The 27,273-nt window shown below is 40.9% G+C and overlaps 1 protein-coding gene across 4 annotated transcripts in view; it reads left to right on the top strand.

Annotated features, from left to right (window-relative positions):
• Positions 1-27,273, top strand: part of setd3 (SET domain containing 3, actin histidine methyltransferase) — a 46,666-nt gene that overhangs the window by 763 nt on the left and 18,630 nt on the right. The window contains exons 1-9 of one of the 4 annotated variants that reach the window (XM_051383827.1): positions 2,094-2,231; positions 5,752-5,870; positions 7,103-7,195; positions 7,358-7,506; positions 7,809-7,881; positions 8,083-8,339; positions 21,607-21,665; positions 26,259-26,373; positions 27,028-27,102. In XM_051383827.1, the coding sequence (XP_051239787.1) occupies positions 2,194-2,231; positions 5,752-5,870; positions 7,103-7,195; positions 7,358-7,506; positions 7,809-7,881; positions 8,083-8,339; positions 21,607-21,665; positions 26,259-26,373; positions 27,028-27,102 (978 nt within the window). In that variant the 5' untranslated portion in view covers positions 2,094-2,193. Of the gene's footprint in view, positions 1-2,093; positions 2,232-5,751; positions 5,871-7,102; positions 7,196-7,357; positions 7,507-7,808; positions 7,882-8,082; positions 8,340-21,606; positions 21,666-26,258; positions 26,374-27,027; positions 27,103-27,273 lie in introns of those variants that run through there. The other 3 variants (XM_051383842.1, XM_051383835.1, XM_051383851.1) reach the window with 3 other exon arrangements.

Here is a 27,273-nt window from a genome sequence, read left to right on the forward strand (position 1 = left end):
AGTAAAATAAATGATACTTTGTACATATCTCACCGATTTTCCAGATTTGGCTGTGGTGGGTAGAATACTTCTATATAAAATCTATTCACTGCTAGTACGGTTACACCCAAAAAATGACTCGAAGTAAAAGGTTTGGCAAAGTTACTCAAGTTAAATGACCTAATTACTCAAAGTAGAACTTACTTTTTAAAAACATTTGTTGGGTGTCCAGTGAAAATAATGAAAAAAACCGGACTTGTTCATAAAATCATCATAATTTTTATCCGGGATCGGTCCGTGGGGGTAGCAGCTCCAGCAAAGGACCCCAAACTTCCCTTTCCCTGGCCACATCGGCCAGATCTGACTGGGGGATCTTTGACCAGATTGGACCTGACCCAACCTGCTGGTTGTGGCACAAAACTGCTGTCATAGGTCGGGCTCAAACAGAAAAAGATTAATTTTGTTATGAATTGGCGCTATACAAATAAAATTGAATTGAATTGAACAGGCGCCACCTGGTGACCAATTTTTGGATTATCAAAATTCTTTTAATAGCTTTTGGTCATGAAGTTGCGTAGAGTCTATGTGCACAGTTGTGTGCAAATCGGAATTACCCACTATGAGGAGTCATTTTTGATTATTTTTACAGATATTACGATTGTGATATGATTTGCAATTAGTGGGAATCTTTGCGTCACAAATTTAATTTTCACTGAAAAAAGAAACTATTCAAATCAATCATAATGATGTGAAATGTTTGTACCAAAAAAAAACAAAAAACGGCATCTTTACAGCACTACATTATTTCATTATGATACTGTTTTGTCATACTTTGTCATATTGCGATTTCAATAATATTCTAATTAATTGTGCAGCAAAATTTGGTGAAATTGAAAATGTGCATACAGTACTAATTACAGTAAGACACTGATGGCCATTGCTGACTTATTGTCTGAATACTGTTCAAAATGTGATTTCCAGCATCAGCAGCAGAATGGAGTGAGTCAATGAAGTCATGCCACTGACTTAACCAAAGTCATTAAGCTATATTCATTATATGTACAATAAAAAAAACACCCTTCAATTTGGGACAGTTGTTGAAAGTAGAATTCGGGACAGTTGTGGCATACTCAGACAGCTGTTTTTCTGCTAAAAAAGCTCTGATAACAATGTTGGAACCAAACAGCAGTCAGATAAAGTTAGCAACTACCTAATGAACATACTGGAGCATTTGGCAGCTAAAGAACTAGATATCTCCACCAGGAGTTGGTAGAGACTAAAAGGACACAACTTTAAATGCATGCCAATGTTATTTTGTGTCTACTAGTGGTTATAGAGAATTGTTTTTGGACAGTTGTTTTTTGTGATTGGTTTTGCACAGCTGCTACTGAATGTCACTAAGCAGCCATCTGCTGTGTGAGTGTTTATGAGAGGGAGAGTGAAACACACATGTAGTGGGGTGGAGGGCCCTTTCAGAAAGAAAGACCCCAACTACCAAAATTCATATTAGTCATCCTAAGGCTAGTAGGAAATTTCATCGTTCCATGTAAACTGCACATTGGCACTTTGTCTATTTAAAGGTGTCATTTGGTGGTGTGAAAGCCGTAGGCCTAACCGTGCAACCTACTCCTCATAATGACATATCAGGCTGCCAATGAGGTGCTGTAGAGATGTGAGAATCAGAATCACTTTATTGGCCAGGGAATGTGCACACATACAAAGAATTTGACTCTGGTTTCACATTGCTGTCAATGTACAAACACATACTAACAGCATAAATAGACAAAACAAGTTCAACAAAATAGACACAGACTAATATGTACAGTTATACATGTGTATTTAACATTTGTAGACAAGAGTGCAAATGATGGTGAAGCAAATATTTCACGTGCAGGTTACTTTATGTAAATGAGGTAGGTGGATATGACAGTATAGTATGCAGAGCATAGGTAGATGAATTAGAGTGATATAATTAATACATATTTCAGGTTCAGTGGATATAAGAGTCCTAGGGTTATTGTACAGGGCAGTTAACTGTTCGTCAGAGTGATGGCTTGTGGGTAGAAACTGTTCCTATGTCTCTTTGTTTTGCCGTACAGTGCTCTGTAGTGCCTACCAGAGGGGAGGAGTTGGAACAGGTTGTGTCCAGGGTGAGATGGATCTGCGGTGATATTTCCTGCCTGTTTCCTGACTCTGGACAAGTACAGGTTCTGAATGGATGGCAGTGTAGAACTGGATCAGCAGTTCCTTAGGCAGGTTGAGCTTCCTGAACTGACGCAGGAAGGACATCCTCTGCTCGGCCTTCTTAATGATGTTTTTTTAATTTTTTTTATGTTGAACTCCCACTTCTGTGTCCTGGGAGGTCCTGTGGGTTTCTAAAGCAGACACAGCCTCCTCCTAAAGTCTGACTGCATCATCCACTAACCTGTTTGCCCAGTAGGCAAACTGCTGGGGGCCCAGTAGGGCTGGGCGATATATCGATATAAAAAATATATCTATTTTATTATATATTTTAAAATGTGATGTGGAATTAGACCATATCGCATATATCGATATAACGTTAGTTCAGTTTTGCGCTGTGATCCTTGCTCCAAGCAAGCTGCTGACCCGGAGCTCTCTGCACTGCTCCCCGGGCCCCCGCCACTGCCCCTCCTCTTTCAATAACCTAACGTAATGTTTATGTTCATATCCATAATTTAGACTGTAACGTTGTCAGACTGTTAGGTTAGCTAACTGCTGAGTAATTAACTGACCTTACAGGTACCTTAACGTGCTAACGTTAGCTAGCTTTAGCTTGTTAAGCTCGGCATGATTCATGTCAGCAAAACAACGTTAATATTGAGTGTGGTTTTAGTCGGGATGGGTGCTTGTTCTGTTTACAGGCAGCAAATCTTTATCATACCATGTTACTAACGTTACAGACACTTGTTGCTGAGTCAACCTAATGGACAGCTCAGTAATAGCGTTACCTTACGTTACGTTGTTTTAACGTAATTGTACTTGCTTGTGTAATAACGGTAGCAGTTTTGGTGAGCGCTAACAGCCTTACTGCCTTCTGAAAATATTAATTTAAAAGTTATAATGCAGCCTAACTTCAGGTCACAAGTGTGTGTGTGTAGGTGTGTCTGTGTATGTGTGTGTGAGAGAGAGAGACAGACACACACACACACACACACACACACACTGTATATAACTAATATAATGTTCATAACGTATATATCTTTCATATTGTGTATTGTCTGAATATTTCGACTTATTGTATTTTGATGCTTTGCTTTGGCAATATTGTTTTAAAAAAAAACTTTAATGCCAATAAAGCCCAATTTGAATTTGAATTTGAATTGAGAGAGTGAGACAGGGGGGGGAGAGAGAGAGAGAGAGACTGAACATTTGCTCTCTTTTTGCAGAAAAAATATCGGGATATATATCGTATATCGATATTCAGCTTAAATATATCGGGATATCACTTTTGGTCCATATCGCCCAGCCCTAGGGCCCAGTAAGGGGACTGTAATGGCCTTCAGGTGGGCCAACACCAGTCTTTCAAAGGACTTCATCACTACAGATGTCAGGGCGACAGGCCTCTAGTCATTTAGTCTTTAGCTGGGAGACTGATGGTTCTTTGGCCTGAGAACACTGAGGAGCCAGATAGGCCTGGTATGCATAGTTTGATAAAAGCAAAGTAAACATCTGGCAGATTCAACCACAGCCTTTGGTAGGTGAGCTGTTTGAAAATATAGTAAAACTTGTATTGAATGTAACTGGAAATTGGTAAGTCTTTGATTTTAGACCAGTGCACAGTTTTCAGAGAACCAATAATAATAATAATAATAATAATAATAATAAATTTTATTTATAAGTGCTTTTCTGGATACTCAAAGACACTTTACATAAAGACAACATAAAAGCAGCAAAACAACATAAAATAGTAAAACACTAAAAAACACATCAGACTAAGCTAAGAGGAGCAGCGGAGAAAGAGAGTGATGGGCGGAGTCGGGCAATTTTTTTTTAGGTGAAAAAAGGTAGTTCTGGTCATTTGGTTTATGTGGTGTTCAAAGGAAAGGTTATTGTCAAAGATGACTCTGAGGTTGCGACCGTGAGGGGATGGAGACAGGGTGGAGGTGTCGACAGTGAGGGAGAAACTGTGAATGGCTTTAGTGATGGATTTGGGGCCGATGATGATCATGTCTGTTTTGTCACAGCCATGTGTTTGCCAGTTGCAAGGTGAGCAGTTGCAGTCAATTCAATTTATGAGCTTTATTGGCATGAAAAAATAGTGCTTATATTGCCAAAGCAAACAGATATTAACTAGTGTTTGCCAGTTGCAAAGTGAGCAGTTGCAGTCTGTGTCTCAAATAGTAGTGTGACAAAGTGTTTTTTTTTTTCCTGAATTTGAGATTTGTTGTGCTTGAAACATCCAAAAATAGTATATTTTTTGTTGAAAGTAGACAGTTCACAGCAAGGTCTTCAAATTATCCAAAATAATGAGGACGTGGTTTCTACAAAGAGAAGTTATTGTTCTAGTTTTTTTTCATGTTCATGTTTTCTTTTTTTCAATAGTGTGAGGACCATAAATGAAATTCCATTCAGCTCCATTGTATTAGGGAGAAGGCAGAAATCCTCATAAAATGAAAACATCTGGCATGCCTAGATAGCACTAGAGTTAGAAAATCAGATCTTTTGAAAAATTCAGATTTTGCTAATACACTGGTTATTGGCCAAATTGTTATTTAAAACATTGGTATCAGTATTGACCCAGAATTTCCCAATCAGTGCATCCGTTTCAGATGATATGGTATTTGTAGGCAAAAATCACATGTAAAATAATCTAATAAAAATGTTGTATGTAATGAACTGTATTCCACAATGACATTAAACTCTTTATATATGTATAAAAAATGTGTTAGTTTTTAATTATAAATGTATAGAAAAATACATTATAAGATAATATGAGCAGATTAGCTTGTTGATGCTCTACCATTTTGTTTCATGTTCTTATTTAAGTGACAAACAGCATTGTAATGATGTACTGTGGTGAAATTTTAATTGAATCGCAATTTGTGTCAAAACATTTTTTATCATATCGTGCAGCCCTTATACTGATGTTGTTACTTTTCTATACTGTTTATTTACGTTCAGCTTTTATCTCCACCACACAGCTGCTCTATTGTTTTTGTCTGATCTTATTCACTGTTGTGAGTTTGATATCTTTCAGGCTAAATAAGCACAACAGACAAATGCCTGATATATCCAAAAAAAAATTCTGACAAAAACTGGCTCAAGACAAAAGCACACTGATCTCAAGAAACTCCTTGTTAAAAAATCAAACCATGAATAGGTGGAATGTGGCTCTGGGCGTCTAACCTAGTTAGAATTGAAAATATTCTGTATCTACGTGCTGTTGGTGCTTCTCTGATGCCCGACCTTCCTCTCCCCCCTCTCCCGCTCGATGCCTCTCTTGTCCTGGCCTGTCTCCACCATGTCTTCGTCGTCCTCAGACTCTGAGTCCTGGTCAGAGCAGCTGTAAATTACCTCATTATTGTATTCTCTGTACCCTCTGTTGACTACAATATACAAGCCCACTTATCCAACCTTATTCTTATCAGTTTGTCTGTTTTGAACAGGATGTTAATGAAACAAATGTGATGTCTACCTTTCAGTTTGACCTGTTGAATTTCTGAGAGCTTTAAACAGTACACTGTTGTATTGGACATAGTGAGTACTTGTATGAAATGCTAACAGTAATAATGGTGTGTCTTCTCAACCCAGTTGTCGATCGAGCACCATGGGAAAGAAGAGTCGAGTGAAAACTCAGAAGTCGGGCACGGGAGCCAGTGCTGTAGTTTCCCCCAAAGAGATGATGAACCTCATCTCTGAACTGCTTCAGAGTACGTTTACCTTCAACCTCTACATTCCTACATTTCTACATTGCTGACTCGCATGAATGCATATGCAGTATTTGTTTTAAAGGCATGTTGGAATCTAGAACTGTGGTTCCCAATCTTTTTCCTTAAGGAACTCCTTCTCTGTCATTGAGTAAATCCCTGATGCTATATAAATGTAGCCACAAGACAACACTTTTGAAATGCTTGTTTTCAGAATGGAGTTTCGATCAATCAGGGCTATACTAACAACTTCCTTGCTTACTTTCCTCCAAGCAATGTTTTAGTTTTGTCTCTGTATAGATATGATATAGTATCATAGAGCTCTGGGTGCACACAGACAGCTACAATAACAACAGTGGAGGTCGGCTCTATGCTCGCTGCTGCTGCTGACATATTAAGAAGCAAGAGTAAAGATTAATCCACTTTTTAATTCCAAAATTTAAAAAGAATATACCCTGAGTTACCAGTAAATTGTTCCATTTCAGTGCAGAATCTGGCATGACTCCAGGTGTTCTGCCTCTTGGTTTTTTTCTAGGACTCCCCCTCGACCCTGGCCTCAGCAGTTGTAAATGGATGGTTAATGGACCTGCATTTGTAGACCTGTAGTTGCCTTTCTAGTCTTGTGATGCTTTCAAAGCGCTTTTACACTGTGTGCCACATTCACCCTGTCAAACACATTCATTCACACTGGGATGCCATTGAACAGAAGCTAACTCATTCATGCAAATTCACACACCGCACACAGCATCGTGAGCAATTTGGGGTTCAGTATCTTGTTCAAGGCAGCAGGGAGGAGCCTGGGATTGAACCAAAAACCTTCCGATTAGTGGACGACCTGCTCTACCTCTTATCCATAGCTGCGCAGTCTGTGCGGTTCTCCTTTCCACTCAGTTCTCAACTTCCTCATCCTTGTATTAAACTGATGGCAGACTGGAAGCTACAGTGTCTCACTTTAATTGTATTGTAGTGGTATTACAAGACATTACAGGCTGGGTCTGGCTGGTACCCAGGCTGATTTCAATAGATGTCTTTGCAGCACAGTACATGGATGTATTTGACATATTGTCTTCACATTTAGTTGATAATGTAATTTTTTTGCAGCATTTTAACATTTATGAACCATAAATCTTATCTTACACATTGCTTCTTTTAAGGTTTGTTGGCTATATGGGTAAATGTATGGTTAGTGATTGAGTTGAGGTATTTATGGAACAACACAACATGTGTCTCCCCAGAATGCAGCAGTGCAGCACCTTCCACTGGCAAAGAGTGGGAGGAGTACATCCAGATCAAAGGCTTAGTGGAAAAGATCCGCAAGAAACAGAAGGGTGAGTACATAAACACACAAACAATATTTTTAACCTTTTTGCATTTATTTTATCTTATCCAACAGTGCTGAAGAATAATTAAGTTTAATCTTCGCTGTGTGTGTGTGTGTGTGTGTGTGTGTGTGTGTGTGTGTGTGTGTGTGTGTGTGTGTGTGTGTGTAGGTATGTCCATAGTGTTTGAGGGCAGCAGAGACGACTACTACCCAGACCTGATGTCCTGGGCTCAGGAAAACAGGGCGTCCTGTGACGGTTTCACAGTGACCAACTTTGGGACGGAGGGCTATGGCCTGCGGGCCACCAGAGACATCAAGGTGAGGTCAACCCAGTGGGCAATGTGACGCTTTTAAAGGCACACTATGCAAGAGTTTTACCTTAATATACCAGCTTCGAAGTCATTTCGATGGTAAACAAACTCGTAGTACAGTACACACTGCACCTTTTAAGATGTCGGCCATATTATCGCCTAGAGATTTCACCAGTGTGTTTTTTTTGCTGCTGTTTAAGTTTCTCCAGATGCAAATTAAAAAATGCACTACAGAAACTGTATGCATTCATCACCAGTCACATGTAGCTGGTTATTTTAACAGCTTCCAGTATGTGTGTGTGTGTGTAGGCAGATGAACTATTCCTGTGGATTCCCAGGAAGATGCTAATGACGGTGGAGTCGGCCCAGAACTCTATACTGGGTAAGGAAGTACTTCATTTAACCTGCAAATGGCCAAATCAGTATAGGGGGCTGTTGCACATCTAATCTCTTCCACCACAGATATTCTGTTAGATTTTTCACTTCCACTGTGTGCAAATTTCAACCTGTACGACAGCATTAAAATAAGATTCAAAAGTAGCGTTCTGGTGTCCTGTAACTGACTGTAATCTCTATGTCTCAGGTCCGCTATACAGCCAGGACAGGATCCTACAGGCCATGGGCAACGTGACGCTGGCCTTCCACCTGCTGTGTGAGCGGTCCAATCCTGCTTCATTCTGGCTGCCGTACATCCGCAGTCTTCCTCAGGAGTACGACACACCGCTGTACTACCAGCAGGATGAGGTGCAGCTGCTGCTGGGCACACAAGCAGTGCTGGATATCCTGAGCCAGTATAAAAACACTGCACGCCAGTATGCTTACTTCTACAAACTGGTGCAGGTAGGCAGATACACTGAACACGCACACACATGATCAGCACCCTTAAGGAGACAGAGCATATATCCTTGGTACATTGTAGGGCTGGGTACCAAACTTTTCATACTTTCATTACTTTTCAATTGATTTACTATGAGTGCTGTGTCTGCGCCAGTAAGCACGGACAGACTGTCTAATGTTACACATCCTATGGACATTCAGGAAAAACACTACGTTAATGCCCAGAGTAGCAAATAAAACTTTATGCTGCTTGTTAGATAACCAGATTAAATAACTGAGCTGCTCCCAAAAACCATGGTAGGCTGCTATGGTTAAAGTTGTGTCTCAGAGAGAGAGTAGAATATGTTGCCTGCTGATAAATAAACAGTTTTCAATTCATGATACTTTATAATTTCTTAAGTTTGTTATGTTAAGAATAGTAATGTTGTTAATAGGGCTGGACAAGTTAACGCGTTATTATCGCGTTACCGCATTAATTAACGCCAACAATAGTTTTTTTACTATTATTATTATTTTGAAAGTCCGTTGCTCACTGTCTCTGAATATACATCCAGGCAAACCATGGGTCACAGGAGGGGAGTGGAGGGAGGCTTTAGCAGACTACGTTGGACGCAGCGTGTGGGAGAAGTATAGATAAACAAAAGCCAGACAAGCTAACAAATTCCATAGCCCGAACTGGATAGCTACAAACTGCAGGCTGATTAGTATTGTGGAAGATAGGATCTATAGAACAAATGACGGCACACATCCCTCAAAACGCACCATCATATGAAGAATGCACAAGTTGTATGAAAAGGAGAGGACTACAAAAGCGACGCGTTACAATGTGCATCACCTGTTGCTCTCACTGGAGACTACTGGACATCGCTGGGTAACCATAATTACCTCTGAGTTACAGTACTTTATATTGATGGACAGTGGGAGCTGCATTCACATGCTCTGACTGTTATGAAAACAGAAGAGAGACATTTTGCTGAAACGTGCGCGGAACATTTTATTCATGTTGTACAGCAGTGGAACGTTTCAAATAAAGTCAGCACACTTAGCACAGATAGTGCAAGACTTATATTAACTTCTACTGTGTAAAGGGAATACTGCTGTTAAAAAGCACCTTATTTGTTTAAAGTGTAAAGTGCAAACCAAATGTTATTGCACTTTTGTTCATATAGCTGTACCTTTAAAATAAAAGTGTGCAATACATTACTTTTGAATTCATTATTGAATTTTGTGTAACTGCGATTAATCGCAATTAAAGAATGTAATCGTTGCCCCGCATTAGTTGTTAAGAATAGTTCAATAAATAAGAAAAGTTAAACAATGCTGTGATCAGTATCAGCTGATACTGCTTCCAGTGATCAGTGATCGGCCTGATCGGCGTCATCTGTCTGACTCTCCTCGTTACCACCACTGAGGTGCCCTAGAGCAAGGCCCTTAACCGCAGGGCCAGTACACTGTGGCTAGCAGATCAGACTGTGGTTGTATTGGGCATGTGTGAATGTGATCAGGGTGTTCCTGGAAAAGAGAACACTTTTTTTAAGTGTGTCTAATTATAGAATCAAGACTTTCATTTCCTGAAGCAAGACTATATTTGAAAGATTTTGGACACTTTATCCTATTTATTCCCTACTTAATCCACCAGGATCTCAGAACCTTCTGTAGTTTTATTTATTAAATTTAAATTTTACTTTTTTTTTAACCTTAAACAATGAACCATTTGGGGGGCATCCTTCTCTCCTTTTTCTCTCTTATTTTTTACCTCACAGGTGGTATTATTAACCATTGATTTTAATATTTACAACTGTGCTTTTCCTACCGTCAGCATGTCAAAATGTCTTTCATTATACATTCATAAAATACATATTACCTCCTTCCTCCTGTCCTGTGGCAAGCAGCCATTTGCAGCTGTTCAATCTGGCTTCAGTCTCCCTTGGTGGTGAGCAACAGTGATGTACCTGAAATACTCCACCATGACCAACAGGGGGAGGCATTGGGCCAGAATATACATTTAGAGAACAATGGTTCAGTAATAATGGAAAGTAACACCATCTGAAGTGGAGACAGTTAAATATTCCGATCTGTCTGCAGTTGTATCAAGATCAGCAGAACCCTTTTTCAATTTGGGAAAAGATTCTGTTTGTGAACCTCCTAAAATTATCATGCATACTCTTTCAGTCCAGTGTCATGTGTCAGAAAATGGAATCATATATAAACACAGTGATTATTATATGATGAAATATTGGTTAAGATAACAGGCATGATATCTGTATTTGGCTGACTCTTTTTCTTTCAGACACAAACTTAATGGAATATCTTTCCATTAGCGTATGATTATTTTGTTGCCTTTTTTAATTAGTCTGACAATATTTTATATTTTAAAATAATGAAATCATTCTTTTAAAAACAATGGGTAACTAAAGATAAATGCTTTGGTTAGTGTTCTTCGAAAATTACCTTACAATGCAGTTTCAGTGGACTCCACTAGGTGGGAGTATTGTAATATAACTAAATGGCTTAATGTTTGCAAGATAGAAGAAGAGTGCTAGCACTGGAGGAGCTTTAATCACTGACCCCTTACCGTTGGTTTCAGTTGTCTGATGTTGTCCATTTGATTCCATTGTTAATCTACAGTCTCTGAATGCCATGGAGACTGTCTGTCTGTGTTTTACTAACATGTTGGGGGAATTAGGTCAGTATTGGCACCTGATGCCGAAATTTGAATCAAATTGGTCCCAACTCTTAAGTTACCTTAACTTGATTGTAATGTGAAAGTTGAGGTTAGAAAATACACGTTGGTAACAGTAGAGTTAATTTATCACTTTAACCTTACCTTACCACTTACCTTTCTGAAGTGGCAAAACTGTTAGAAAGATGACAAAGGTAACAATAGAGCAGGAGGAAAAGGATGAGTGTTATAATGACACTAACATGCAAGCTGGTAAATGGTAAATGGACCTGTACTTGTATTGCGCCTTTCTAGTCTTCCGACCACTCAGGCAGGAGGAGCCAGGGATCGAACCAACAACCTTCCGATTAGGGGACTTAAAACTGTGTGGAAAATACAGACATTTGTGTGACAGTATAAAAAAATCTTGGAAGTTGTGCTTTTGGTCATAGAGGTAGGTATATCTGAAATAATTGTGCATTAAGTTGTCTTTTGAAGTGAGGTTTTTGGGATTTGGGGAACAAAGAGCTGAATTTGTAATGACAAAGTACACTTAGATATATAGATATCTATATAAATTACCATTAAACTGTAGAACAATGTCCGTTGCTGTATCAGGGGTGTGATTTGCTCTGTGCCTGAACATTTTTTGAGTTTTAACAAATGTTTCTCTGTAGCATAATCACAATTAATGTTCAGATTCCTGTTAAGGATTAAGTGTCAAACTGTGAGGTTTGGATCGTAGAGGGCTGTGTTTGACTTTGTCTATCAGGAGAGGAGACTTTCAGTCACATAGAGCTCTGTGTTGCACTTGGCTTGAGATAGAGACTCAGCAAGGGTGGCTCATGGAGGTGTGTGTCTTGTCCCCTCATCTTTGATACATCTTCCCTAAGACACACACACACACACACACACACACACACACACACACACACACACACACACACAGACTTCCCTCCTTGTGTAGCCCCTCGCTCTGTCCCAACCTCCTCCCTCTTCTCTCTCCTCAGATGACCGGGCTAGAAAATTAACTTGTCACATTGGCTTTGAATCGAATTGACCTGAATGTACCTTCCTCAAATGTACCTTCCTCTTTCTTTCTTTCTTTCTTTCTTTCTTTCTTTCTGAAATCTGTAATGCTATAATGGATATAATCTACAGCTATAGGATATGTTTATAATAATAATGTGTGAAATGAGAGTGTAAACAATGTTTTGTTTTCAATCATACACACTTAATAGTCTTCTTTTTTGACATAACACACCTTTCTCTTCTCCCTGATGCTTACTCTATTGTTCTATTAGCTCTTTGTTGTTTTATCTCTATACAGTACAAGGCTGTAAAATAACATGTTTTCTCGCAACCCCCTGAAAAGCTTTGGTGACCCCTAAGTGAGACCATAGCAATTCAATTTCAATTCAGTTTTATTTGTATAGCGCCAATTCATAACAGAAGTTATCTCAGGACACTTTTCAAATAGTGCAGGTCTAGACCGAACTCCTTTATAACATTATTTATAGAGACCCAACAGTACCACCATGAGCAAGCACTTGGCGACAGTGGCAAGGAAAAACTGCTTTTTAAGTGGCAGAAATCTCGGACCGACCCCAGCTCTAGGTGGGTAGCCGTCAGCCTGGACCAGTAGGGGGCGCCACTGCTACATATTTAATTTTGCTTTGTATAGTGGTCAAAAACTCCACAGAGTACCTTATAAGTGATTGCACTAATCTGTTAGTCATCCACCATGGAACAGTTGGCTCTGATTGGCCACCCATACTCAGCCAATCAGCAGTCTTCACTGATGGAAAATACCCAAGGGATTTTGCACTATGTAGTTTCTTGTCCATTCATTGATTCAGCTTTACCTGTACAGTGGTAAGTGTCTGTGTCCTCCACCGCACACATTCTCTCTCCACAGTGGCAAATGATGGATGACCCTTGTCGTTGGATGCTAATGCATCAAGAGCTCATTGTGTGTGTGTGTGTGTGTGTGTGTGTGTGTGTGTGTGTGTGTGTGTGTGTGTGTGTGTGTGTGTGTGTGTGTTTCCATTCAGCTGATTTTTACACCCATGTGTCCATCTCGTTCAGGCCCCTCTTCATCTGTCTGCAACATTTACAAACCATAGATTGTGAGTCAATTTAATGGAAAGGTTTACATGCTTGTGAGATTGTCTAGAATCCAACTGTTGGTCATGGTTCAGCAAAGGCCAGAAGGACTGTGATATTTAATAATAATAATAATAATAATAATACATTTATTTGTAAAGCGCTTTCTTGTCAAATTGCTGTACAGAGCATAGGAAATACAGTTTAAAAATATTTCAAATAACTAAAACAAAAATAAACACACACTCGGACTCTCAGGAAAACATACAGAGAAATTAGGCTTCATACACAACAGTAAACAAATGGGTCTTTAGTAGAGGTGTGAATTGTCACTGTTCTCCCGATTCGATTACGATTATCATGTCTTCGATTCCTCGATGCATCACGATGCATCATGATGCTTCAAATACATTTTTCTATTAAAGCCATGTAGGATATTTGACTTGACGGCATGCATTAAGATACTGTATAGTTCAATATAATACAGTTTTCTATATTACTTCATATGGTTGTTTTCATCCAAAAATACAAGAAGTAAGATATAAACAATCTTTTTTATTTAACAGTCTGAACACAGCAGACAGAACACACACACACACACACACACACACACACACACACACACACACACACACACACACACAGATATACGTCTCCCGATCGTGTCATTGGACAGAGGGACAGTATTCAGTGTCTCAGCACTTTCCTCACCTATGATTGTGACTATGTCCAGTGCTGCCGGAGTATTAGCTCCTCTGCTATTGTGTGATTTTTTTTGCACCTTGCGATGTTGCGGTGTTTGTACGAGGCTAACGGTGCGTTGGCGATACTCATCGAAAACTGAACTGAAAAAAGTCCAGTGGCTTATTGACATAACTGGGGTTTAAGGTCTCCAGGTGCCGTCTTAATTTGTTTGGTTTCATGCTGTCCGCTGCCACAGTTTTTAAACATAAAACATACAAAGGTCTTTCCTCATTTCCAACCGTATTCACGGTAAACCCACGGCTATGTAGGCTTCGTCGTATTTCCTGGTCTTATTAGGTTTATGCCGGTTACCGTCACTTGCTGTTCTTGCCTCTGACGTCTCCTCCGTTTTTCTTTTTACTCCTGTCAGAAACTTCTCCATCTCTCCTCCCCCGTCAGTCCCCCCTGCCTGTCGCGCCCCCCTTGACATCTCACTGCGCCCCCCCAGGGGGGCGCACCCCACTATTTGAGAAGTACTGGTCTAGATGAAACGGGTTAGGCTACTGAGAATGTTATTTTTCATTTGAATGTTTATGCCGCGGCCGGAAAATTAACGAGTGACATCATTGCGTTATAATCGATTATGGTCGGCCACTGCATCAATGCAGCATCGTCCATGTCTGCATCGCGATGCATCGATTATTTAATTAATTTCAATACCTCTAGTCTTTAGCTTTGCTTTAAAAGCCTCAACAGAACAAGCCTGCCTGATGTCCAGAGGTAAACTGTTCCACAACGTCGGTGCACGGTCGGTTCACCAATTGTCTTCTTCTTAACCTTTGGGACACTCAGAAGACCCATCCCCTGAGATGGGCTCGAGCAGGCACATAGGGGTTCACTAGTTCTTTAAGATACAATGGTGCGCTGCCATTTAATATTTTATAGGTTAGCAGCAACACCTTAAAGTCTGCTCTGGCATGAACAGGGAGCCAATGAAGAGAGGATAACACTGGTGTAATATGTTCATATCTGGAGGCTCCGGTCAGAACACGAGCTGCAGTATTCTGAACCATCTGCAGACTCCGAAGACTTTTCTTTGGCAGACCCGACAGAAGGACATTACAATAATGTAGCCTAGATGACACAAAGGCATGAATAAGGACCTCAGAGTCCTTAAACGACAATATTGATCTAATCTTGGAGATGTTTCCAAGATGGAAAAAAGCAACTCTGGTCACCTCCTTTATATGTAAATCAAATGAAAGTGTCTGATCGAAAAGCACACCAAGATTCTTAACTTGGTCTCTGCAATTGATTTCACAATCATCGAGAGACAAAGTAATGTGATCAAAAAGATGACCTAGTTTCGCTGGTCCGACAACCATCATTTTTGTCTTAGCAGAATTAAGCAACAAGACATTTGTTGATAACCAGCTCTTAACAGCTGCAAGACAGGCCTCAAGTTTAGCTGTATTAGACTCGCTTCCTACACCTAATGGCATATACAGCTGCATATCGTCAGCATAACAATGAAAAGCAATCCCAAAAGAACGGAAAATCTGACCGAATGGGGATAGGTAAAGTGAAAAAAGCAATGGACCCAGTACAGACCCCTGGGGAACCCCGTGCTTGATGGCACAGGACTCAGAGAGTATGTTGTCATATAAAACACATTGAAATCTTTCTGACAGGTATGATCTTAACCACTCTAAAACTTGTCCTGAGATGCCAAAGAAATTCTCAGGTCTATCCAATAGTATACAGTGGTCAACCTTATCAAAAGCAGCGCTAAGATCTAACAGCAATAAAACACTTGTTGACCCTGAATCTATAGACAATAGCAGGTCATTCACCACTTTTGTAAGTGCTGTTTCTGTGGAATGATTTACCCGAAAAGCAGACTGAAATGACTCAAATAGCTTATTTAGTGACAGATAATTTGAAAGCTGATTTGAGACCACTTTCTCAAACATTTTTGACAGGAAAGCAAGGTTTGAAACAGGTCTATAGTTGGTCAGGGAGTCTGCATCCAAGCTAGGCTTCTTTAGTAGGGGTTTAACCACAGCAGTTTTGAAGCAAGCTGGAAAGACTCCAGTGAGGAGGGATGAGTTTAAGATCGATAAAACATAAGGTCCTAATGTATGACTTTGACAACCCAAGAAGGCAGGGGATCCAGTGAGCAGGTTGTAAATCGTGCCACCATTACAACCTTACTCAAAGAAGCCAAGGAAATTGGTTCAAATTCAGAAAAGCCTTGTCCTGTGCAGATAGACAAAGCAACAACACACTCTGCTTTGTCACTGTAAGACTGAGGTATTTTGGCTCTAATGTCCTCAACCCTTACATTAAAATACAATAAAAAATTATGTGCAGATAGGTCAATACCACTAACTGCCTGAACACGCTGTGAGAGTCGAGAAACAGTGTCAAATAACAGTCTAGGATTATGCCTATTATTTGAAATCAAATTAGAATAGTAGGCTGCTTTTGCAGCTGACATCCTAGATTGGTAGTTGGCCAGACTGTCTTTCCATGCATGATAAAACACTTCAAGCCTTGAGTGACGCCACTGACGCTCAATTTTTCTGCAGCTCTTTCTAAGGATTTGTAAATCCTCATTTAACCAAGGGGTATGGTTCTTTATAAGACACCTCCTAGTCTTTACTGGACCCACAGAGTCAAGGAGGCCCCTGAGAGCACTGTTAAAGTTAACAGTAAGGCGGTCAACTGAAAGAACCTGATTAAATACTAGATCGACCACATCTGGCAAACCCATAGTAAGATCATGTAGAGCTCTTGTGCTGATATAACGAGATGACCTTGTTATCCTTGTTTCTTTCCCAAGGATGAGTGAATTTGGAATTCAAATTTCAAATAAAATTAAAGCTGCAAGCGGCGTTGAACGGGATCTCGCAGCCGGCGCGCGTCGGGGTGTGCTGCGGCCGCATCACATGCTGTCGGTGTGTGCTGCGGCCACGTCACGTGCCATCGTAACAAGTGCAGACCACAAGATGAAAATGTCAGTAAATCAGCTCAAAATCGCCACGCAGCACTTACTTCCTGTTGCCACTAGGTGGCGCTAATTTTATAACATGCTTATTTTTAGAAATATCAAAATTCTTTTGATTAGTTTATTATTAGGACGGTCCCCAGATGCTACGTGCAACATTTTGTGCGAATTGGACAAAGCACATAGGAGGAACACGAAAAAGTAGTTTAAGGACATTTTGCGCTCTAGCCGGAAAAAAACTCTGGGGGGTAATGTGCGTGGCCTATATGGGGAGATTCAGCTCCATTCACCGAACACGTGGATATAAGTTTTTTGAATGTGTGACAAACTATACAAAAGTTATTAGCCTAAATGCACTTTAAAATATAAAACGTGATACTTCCTGTTGCCACTAGGTGGTGCTCTGACTATTACTGAATATTATCACATAGATGTGTTCAGGGCGGGACTCTTATATGAGATATGTGAAGTTTCGTTGCAGTTGGATCATGTATGCAGAAGTTATGACGAATCCCTCTTTTTATGGCGAAGGGTCGAAATCGGATGCCACGGGACACCACGCCACGGGCAGGAAGTTTGACGAAAAAAACTGAAGAGCACAACTTTTAATGGTGAATATGTTTAGATGGCTATGTCCAAATCTGAAGTCGGTCCAATAAATTCCCTAGGAGGAGTTCGTTCAAATACAGCGTGTGCAAATCGTGACAAAATCCAAAATGGCCGACTCCCTGTTGGGTTTGAGGTATGGGTCCAAGAGGCTTTTTTGCTTGTCCCATCATGATATACGTGCGTACAAATTTTCTTACATGTCAGTCATAGGTGTCTTGGGGGCTGACTCTGGGGGGAGTGGCTAAGCCATTTGGCGGCGCCCATGCATGGGGACAATGTCATATCGGTATTTTCGCCACGTTTGAATTTTGTGCAAATTTTCATGACTTTTCGAGCTCAGAAGTTATGACAAATCCCTCTTTCATGGCGAAGGTTTGAAATTGGATGCCACAGGACGCCACGCCACGGGCACAATGTTCTACGAAACAAACTGAGGGGACAATGTCATATCGGTATTTTCGCTACGTTTGAATTTTGTGCAAATTTTCATGACTTTTCGAGCATGTTGTGGGGGCCAAATATGCGGTCAAACAGGCACCAAATAATAATTCTAACAGGAACAATAGGGTCTTGCACTTTCAGTGCTTGATCCCTAATAATAATAATAATAATAATAATTCCTTGGATTACAAAAGGGTCTTGCACTTTCAGTGCTCGATCCCTAATAATTCCTTAGATTACAATAGGGTCTTGCACTTTCAGTGCTCGATCCCTAATTAAAGCCGCGTTGAGCGGGACCTCGCACTCCGCGCAACTCGGGACGTGCTGAGGCCGCGTCGCGTGCCGTCGTAACACGTGCGGACCACAACATGAACATTTCACGTAAATCTGATCAAAATAGCCACGCAGCACTTACTTCCTGTTGGCAGTAGTTGGCGCTCTCTCTATATCTGAATATTGTCATCTAGACGTGTTCAGGGCAGGACTCTTATCAAATGTGAAGTTTTGTTGAGATTGGACCATGTACACTGAAGTTATGATAACTTCCTGTTGCCACTAGGTGGCGCTATCACTATTACCGAATATGATCACATAGATGTGACTCTTACCATAAATAATTATATCAACCATATGTTTTGCATTTTCTGACCACATTTGAGCTGGATCTGATCAACCTGATAGGAGTAGAACTTAAAATTATAAAATTTGATATTTCCTGTTGCCAGTAGGTGGTGCTATCATATCTGAATATTGTCATGTAGATGTGTTCAGGGCAGGACTTTGGGTTATGGGCTTTCTGGGGGGCGTGGCTAAGACATTTTGCAATTACAATATTTACAATATTTTAGCTGGATCTGGTCAATCTGCTGGAAGATACACAGTAAAGTATAAAAATGACACTTCCTTTCACCACTAGGTGGGTGGCACTATCACTATTACTGAATATTGTCATGTAGATGTGTTACAGAATATGTGAAGTTTAGTGGAGATTAGACATTGTACATTGAAGTTGAGTACTATCTATTTCATGGCGAATCGTCAAAATTCAATGCAACACCACGGGCAAGCTATTCAAGGTACAATCACAAATAGCACAACTTTTAATCAGCAACATTTTTTAACTGTACTGACCAATTTTGATGGTGGTCCGATAAATTGCCTGGGAGGAGTTTGTTCAAATACAGGGCAAAAAATTGCAGAAAATGGCTGCAAAATTCAAAATGGCAAACTTTGACGGTACGCCACGGACACGCCCTTCAACAACATATGTTGACTGTACTGACTATTTTTAAAGCAGATCTGATAAATTCTCTTGGAGGAGTTTGTTCAAATACAACGCAAAAAAACGCTGAAAATCAATGCAAGATGCTGGAAATGGCATTACAGTGACATTTGATTCAACCTGGCAAACTTTGACGGCACAACAAGGACATGCCCCTCAATATACAATCACAAATAGCACAACTTTTAATCAACAACATATGTTGACTGTACTGACCAATTTTGAAGTAGATCCGATTAATTCCCTAGGAGGAGAAGTTCAAATACAAGGCGAAAAATCACAGAAAATGACAAAAAAATTCAACATGGCCAACTTTGACGGCCAACTTTGATGGCACATATTCACGGAATTTAAAATGGCTGACTTTGATGCAACGCCACGGACACGCCGTTTGACGGAATGTCGTAAATAGCACAACCTTTAATCAGCACCATTTTTTGACGGTACTGACAAATTTTGAAGCAGATCTGATAAATTCCCTAGGAGGAGTTTGTTCAAATACAACGCGAAAAGTTTGGCGAAAGTGAAAATCAAAATGGCTGACTTCCCGTGGGTTTTGGGGTATGGGTCCATGAGGTTTTTTTGTACGTCTCGACATGTTACATGTGCCTACCGAGTTTCATACATATCGGTGAAACGTGGCGCTGGGGCTGCTTTTTTTCTTATCCTGTAGGGGGCTCTAAAAATATTACAAACACGATTTTTGCTGTGTGAGCTACAGGCACCAATCTACACGTGCCCTGTGAATTTCATACTCATAGCTATTACGGTCTCCGCACAGTGATTTACCATGCCACCAGAGCGCCACCTAGTGGCGGTTTGTTGACACATTTATTACTGAGCAGAGTTCCACCAGGGGCGCTAATTCACCGCCATGCAACCACGTCTCTGTTAAAAACATTACATCCACCTCATGGGAGTCATAAAAGTCACGGAGGATAAACGTCTTATTGGACAGTGACTGGGCGTTAAGGAGAGCCATTTGGACTTTCCCCACCTCAGCACCCGGTAGAGTTTTACAGTCCAGATGAGGCAAGTTATCCAGACATGCACCTCCCCTTCCGCGCAACCTTTGTGACCAGCAGGGCTGCAACAGCTGATCGAGCTCCGGAGACACAGACCAAACAGGAAGAATCCACCGCTGTCAGCACGCAAAATCCAATTGAATATGCCTGACAACAGCATGATCCCTGTTCATCATCCTCACTACCGTTTTAATCTTCACACGCGTGCCTGAGCGTGTACCTCGTGCATGCCCGTGTCTCCTGCAAAGCCTACATGAGCAGTGTGAGACGGCTGCCTTGCTGAACTGCTGCCACTCGCACACCTGTGCTATTGCTATATTTTAAATAACCTTTACAGTGAATAGAGTAAAGTGAAACAACTGAGCAAAACAATGGTACATGAATTGAATATTAACCTGACGCAATGTTTTCTGTTCTTTTTAAATCAAACACCAATGAAATAAAATACCTGACAAAAAATAACTTTTTTGCTTTTAGTTGCTTCAGTATTAAACAGTTCAGTAGCTTTACCAGGGAGAGAAAATATCAGTAATCATACATAAGACAGATAATCTGTGAAAAAAATCTGGTCAAAATCAATCCACCACATCTGAAAGAAAACAACCAATCAGAGCCGTTGGCAGTTGTCAGTGAACCCGGTCCACTTTTTATTTCAGCTCCCATGTTAACACATTAGAACAGGCACACTGTCTGCCCTTTCACATGCAGTTCAGCTGTGTGTGCTGCGACGCTTCACTAGAGAGTCGAGGTCTTGCCTGTTTTTTCTCCCAGCTGCACATAGTTCCCAGCAAAAATAGGGATGGAATGGGGTGGGGTGGGGAGGGGATGTCACACTGCACGGACCACACACACTCACACACATTCAGGCGCGCCCCAGTCGTGGCCCCTTACTCCCAGTCATTCTCGTTAGCGTCCCTTTGAGGCAGCCCCCCTCCAGCATACTGCATACTTTTTATGACTCTGTGGTGGCTCCAGCCATCTTCTTTGCTGTGGTCTGCTGGAAAGGGGGCAGTACGGACAGGGACAGGAAGACCCTCAATAAACTAATCAGGAGAGTGAGCTCTGTCCTGGACTGTCCTCTGGACTCCATAGAGGAAGTGGGTGAGAAGAGGATGTTAGTTAAGCTGACATCCATCATGGACAACACCTCTCACCCCCTACATGACACTGTGGGGTCCCTGAGTAGCTCCTTCAGCAGCAGACTGTTACACCCTCGGTGTAAGAAGGAGAGGTTCTGCAGATCTTTCTGTTTCTGTTTCCAATAACCATCACTACTCACTATAGCTTTTATATCTGTATTTTATCTGTATTTATTTTTTTCACTCCAATTACTTACTTGCTGCCATGACGAGTGAATTTCCCCGTTGTGGGATGAATAAAGTATAATCTAATCTAAGGAAATTAAAAAAAAAATTTTTTGCTCTCATCCACCTTCTTCCCTCCATCCCTAGACTCATCCCGCTGCCAGCAAACTGCCCCTGAAGGACAACTTCACATTTGATGATTACAGGTCAGTGTGTGTATATAACTGTGTGTGCTGAATGGGCCTGTTTTTGATTACTCACATCATCATCTACTTGTTTATGTGAGTAGCTCCTATAAACTGGAGCAAATAAAAAATGATCATTCTGGTTTTTTTTTACAGTTTTTTAAAGTCTATAATAATAATAATAATAATAATAATAATAATAATAATAATTAACCCTTTAGGCGCCGGGTTTTATTTTGAAAAATACTAGATTTTGACATCTAAATTTCAGGAGGCTCTTGCTTGAAAGTGGTTTGAGATAGATACAAAGTGTAAATGAGACAAATATTGAGAATGACCTAAAGTTTATCTAGGGAGTAAATTTTCCCATCTAATTTGCATATTATGACGTCATATGGCGACGGCCCTATTGGATTATATAATTTCCATGGAATACCTGATATTTTGAAAGAGAGTTGAACTTATTTCGTCAGATTCACCCACCTCCATCCATTTGTTATGTTGTCCATGTACCACCCCCCCTATTGGAGGACACTTTTTCTTTTCTTTTTTATTCTCTTCTTCATTATTATTATTATTATTATTATCATCATTATAATATGATAATAATAATAACAGTAGGCGTCTTTTAGCTGCAGAGACCTAATCTGTGCCCATCAATCCAGATAAAAGTTTGTAGTATTTGTAGAGTGTGGAACCTCTCATTGCAAGGCACAGTACAGAGACAATATGAAAAATATTGAGACCCCACCACATAGCCTAACAAATGGACAGGTACACATCCGCATCGGATGGCTGAGCCACTGCCGCGCATGGACGCACCGTGACCGGCGCGGTAGAAAGAGTGAACACTAACGCTGGTCCCAGCGCTATTCTCACCACCCCCGCTACTTTTACCACATCCATTAGCTCCCCTACTGATACTACGAGTTCGTGTAGTAATCCCACCTATGTTAGGCAAAGGGTCGTGTGTTTGTGCTTGTGTGTTTTCCTCGCTCTGCCCGGCAGCGCCGGTGCAAAGACGCACCGTGACTATCACGCTCACTAAACGACCGGCCGTCATCTCCCAAAGGTAGATTTTCCCCTTCAGAATCAGAGTCAGCGAATAGGAGACCCATCACTTCCCTAAGTGTCAACTTTTTGCCTGCCATTTTCGTTTATTTCGTCTCAATAACTCCTAAATCCAGCAATACCGCTTCAGCATAAATAGCGCCGTGGCGCACTATTTCCGGTTTCTCACCCAACAGTTTGGACGGGTCTTCCTCGAACATTTTGCATTGAAACATGACGTTTTTTCTGAGCTAAGGTCAAAGTACGGGATGTCTGCCAACTAGTGGAGGGGAGTATGAATGAGATATAACACTCTATTAGGAGAAAACACTTTTGCGCTTAAAGGGTTAAAGCTGCAAGCAGCGTTGGGCGGGACCTCGCACTCCACACAACTTGGGGCGTGCTGCGGCCGCGTCACGTGCCATCGCTACACGCGCTTTCACGTAAATCAGCTCAAAATTGCCACGCAGCGCTTACTTCCTATTGCCTATCACTATGTCTTAATATTGTCATGTAGACAAGTTCAGGGCGGGACTGTTATAACACACGTGAAGTTTCATTGAGATTCGACCACATACGCTGAAGTTATGAGGACGTGTTCAGGGCAAAACTGTTTCAGAATATATGAAGTTTATTGGAGATTGGACATTGCACACTGAAGTCATGAGTACTATTTTATGGCGAATCTGCTGAAATCGACAAGTTGTCACTGGCACGCGGTTTGACTGTACTGACCAATTTTGAAGTAGATCCGATAAATTCCCTTGGAGGAGTTTGTTCAAATACAACGCGAAAAGTTTGGCGAAAGTGAAAATCAAAATGGCTGACTTCCCGTGGGTTTTGGGGTATGGGTCCAAGAGGCTTTTTTGTACATCTCAGCACGTTACACGTGCCTACCCAGTTTCGTACATGGCTGCTTTTTTAAAATCCTGCAGGGGGCGCTACAAACACGATTTTTGGTATGTGAGCTACAGGCACCAGTCTACACGTGCCCTGTGAATTTCATATTCATAACTATTACGGTCTCCGCACAGTGATTTAACCTGCCACCAGAGCGCCACCTAGTGGCTGATTGTTGACACATTTATTAGCGAGCCTCAGGGAGCCATGGGGAATGAATGACCGAAATGAAAACCATGAGCATTGTCATTTTGTTGACCATAGGAATGACGAGTTTCAGTGGCTAAAGTTAAAAAATGTGACCTCGGGAGATTGAGGAAGAACAGGTGCAACGAGCTCCTTTTGAAATTTCTCCTCTCCAATTAACATGGCAGTAGATGGGGCCGTGAGAGGGTGTCGCTGGCGCATCAGTGCGTTTCATGCCAAAACTATTTGTCTGACAGCTTCAGCAGTGTTATCATTGCGACAACATCGGATTTCCCTACGTTTCTATCTATAAATTATTTCTGTACACTGACATTTGTGACCTTGAGAGCGGTTTACAAATGTATTTTTTTTGACAAATTTTTCTCTCACTCTTCACTCTAGTGATAATGTCGCGCCCTCTAGTTGCGCACATTCTACCAATACACACCCATTAATTTTGTTGGCCTGATTTTTGGCGATTTATCTGCAAACTGTTTGGCGAAACGCTTAGAAATGTCATAGCACTAATGTCTCGGCCGAGCTGCACGTTTTGATACCTTTTTTTGTGTATGTGCGACCAAAACTGTGGGAGGAGTAGTGGACTGAAAAACGACACGGAAGAATAATAAGTATGAGCAATAATAGTAGTGTGCTTTTCAGGCACACTAATTAAGTATGAGGAATAATAGTAGTGTGCTTTTTCAGGCACACTAATAATTGTGTGCTTTTCAGGCACACTAATAATAATATATTCAAAACTGTACAATAGAGGTGTGAATTGTCACTGATCTCGATTACGATTATCATGTCTTCGATTCCTCGATGCATCACGATGCTTCAAATACATTTCTCTATTAAAGCCATATAGGATATTTGACTTGACGGAATGCATTAAGATACTGTATAGTTCAATATAATACAGTTTTCTATATTACTTCATATGGTTGTTTTCATCCAAAAATACAAGTAGTAAGATATAAACAATCTTTTTTATTTAACAGTCTGAACACAGCAGACAACACACACACACACACACACACACACACACCGTCTCCTGATCGTGTCATTAGACAGAGGGACAGTATTCAGTGTCTCAGCACTTTTCTCACCTATGATTGTGACTATGTCCAATGCTGCCGGAGTATTAGCTCCTCTGCTATTGTGTGATGGTTTTTTGCACCTTGCGATGTGGCGGTGTTTGTACGAGGCTAACGGTGCGTTTTTATTAACTGATGCCGCGCTCACTAAATGACCGGCCTGTTGGCGATACTCATCGAGCTTTCGATGAAAAAAGTCCAGTGGCCTATTGACATAACTGGGGTGTAAGGTCTCCAGGTGCCGTCTTAATTTGTCTGGTTTCATGCTGTCCACTGCCAGAGTTTTTAAACATTAAACACACACAGGTCTCCTCATTTCCGACCGTATTCACGGTAAACCCAGGGCTATGTAGGCTTTGTCGTATTTTCTGGTCTTATTATGTTTATGCCGGTTACCGTCACTTGCTGTTCTTGCCTCTGACGCCTCCTCCGTTTTTTTTCTTTTTACTCCTGTCAGAAACTTCTCCATCTCTCCTCCCCCGTCAGTCCCCCCTGCCTGTCGCGCCCCACTATTTGAGAAGTACTGGTCTAGATGAAACGGGTTAGGCTACTGAGAATGTTATTTTTCATTTGAATGTTTATGCCGTGGCCGGAAAAATTAACGAGCGACATCATTGCGTTATAATCGATTATGGTCGGCCACTGCATCGATGCAGCATCGTCCATGTCTGCATCGTGATGCATCGATTATTTGATTAATTTCAACACCTCTACTGTACAATGAACCCAAATAGTTAACTCAGTGATTTGGATGAATTCACCCCTGAGTGCGGTCCCAACCCCCAGATTGTGAGCCACTGTCATAGGCTACTTATGGGCTACCAGTTGCCACCACCATTTGCGATGATAAAATCCAAAATGGGCGCAAATGCTAAACTTCATTGAAGATAAACTAAAGCTGACTGTACTGTGTGTGTGTGTGTGTGTGTGTGTGTGTGTGTGTGTGTGTGTGTGTGTGTGTGCGCAGAACATCTTCAATGCTGCGCTGTGCACCTGTTCCCTCAACAAATTATTAATTATGTACAATATCCACATTCAGAATTCTGATTGTGAAATGGCCAAATCTACCAAACACAACTACCAAGTAGTAATCAACTGGAATTTAACTAAAGGAGGAAGAAAGTGGGCCAAAAAATAATTATTCCTCTAATTTCTCCTCACCCTGCCTTTCTCTCTCCATTTTCCTTCTCCTCTTTTTCTCCTTTTCTGCTCTGTTCGCCCTGCACTCTTTCTCATCCTCATATGATGCAAGCCTTCTCTCTCTTTGGCAATACCAGTGTTGGATACTTTTTCCTCATGAAGCAAGAGCTGCTGTTGTGTGGGATGTCATTGTGGTAAATAAAGTTCACTGTAACAAAGATTGGTTGATTGTATGTGACAGGTGGGCCGTGTCCTCGGTCATGACTCGCCAGAACCAGATCCCTACTGAGGACGGCAGCCGGGTCACTCTGGCTCTCATCCCCCTCTGGGACATGTGTAACCACACAAATGGACTGGTAAAGTCTTTATCTCACACTCACACGTGCATACTTTATGAAGAATTTCTCAAAGAATTTTAAAAGTGTGCCATAATTAGAGACAAGGCTTGAAGTTGAAAACTTTGGAAAACTTTCTGCCCATGCCGTGATAACAAATTGACTGCTATAACACATAAAATGTTAACTTATTTAACAGTACAATTAAATAATGTTGTGTATTGCCTTGACGGATGTATTACATTATTGTTTTTTTGCACCTCTCTTACAAATTAGTTGTTAAACACATACAATCACAGGGTTCCCACATGTCCTGGAACACTGGAAAGTTAGAGACTAGATTTCCAGTCATGGAAAAACCTAGAAATTGATTAAAATGGCATCGAAATGTTTAAGTATATTTTAGCCCCTCACTCCTACGCCTAGGTAAACCTCGGTTAGAATAAAACTGGAATAACAGCAAACTAGTAACAGTAAAATGTGTCACAACTCAATTCTAACTCTACCCGTAAATTATATGAATTGTCAAGAAACTCCTGGACAAGGATTTCTTCGAAATGGTGGGAACATGGATGGTAATGAATGCCAAAATAAGTTTTTTTTTGATGAACAAAAAGGTGAATTTATTGAGCAGTGGTAAAGGTTGAATTGGTTAAAGTTGTTGTTGGCCTGCAGATCACCACCGGCTACAACCTGGAGGATGATCGCTGTGAATGTGTGGCACTGCAGGACTACAAGGAGAACGAACAGGTCACTCTCTACTGCTACTTTTATACGTTGGTTGTCTGTCTTGATTCTCTCTGCACACACACACACACAAACAGCAGCTAAGTAAGGTTAAAGCAGGAAGACATGGTTCAAGGTTAATCATTTTTTTTACTTGCCCAATCAGAGAAGTTGGTCAGTTTATACTTTCTATTT

The sequence above is a fragment of the Dicentrarchus labrax genome, unplaced genomic scaffold (assembly GCF_905237075.1).
Source record: "Dicentrarchus labrax unplaced genomic scaffold, dlabrax2021, whole genome shotgun sequence".
Lineage (NCBI taxonomy): Eukaryota > Metazoa > Chordata > Actinopteri > Moronidae > Dicentrarchus > Dicentrarchus labrax.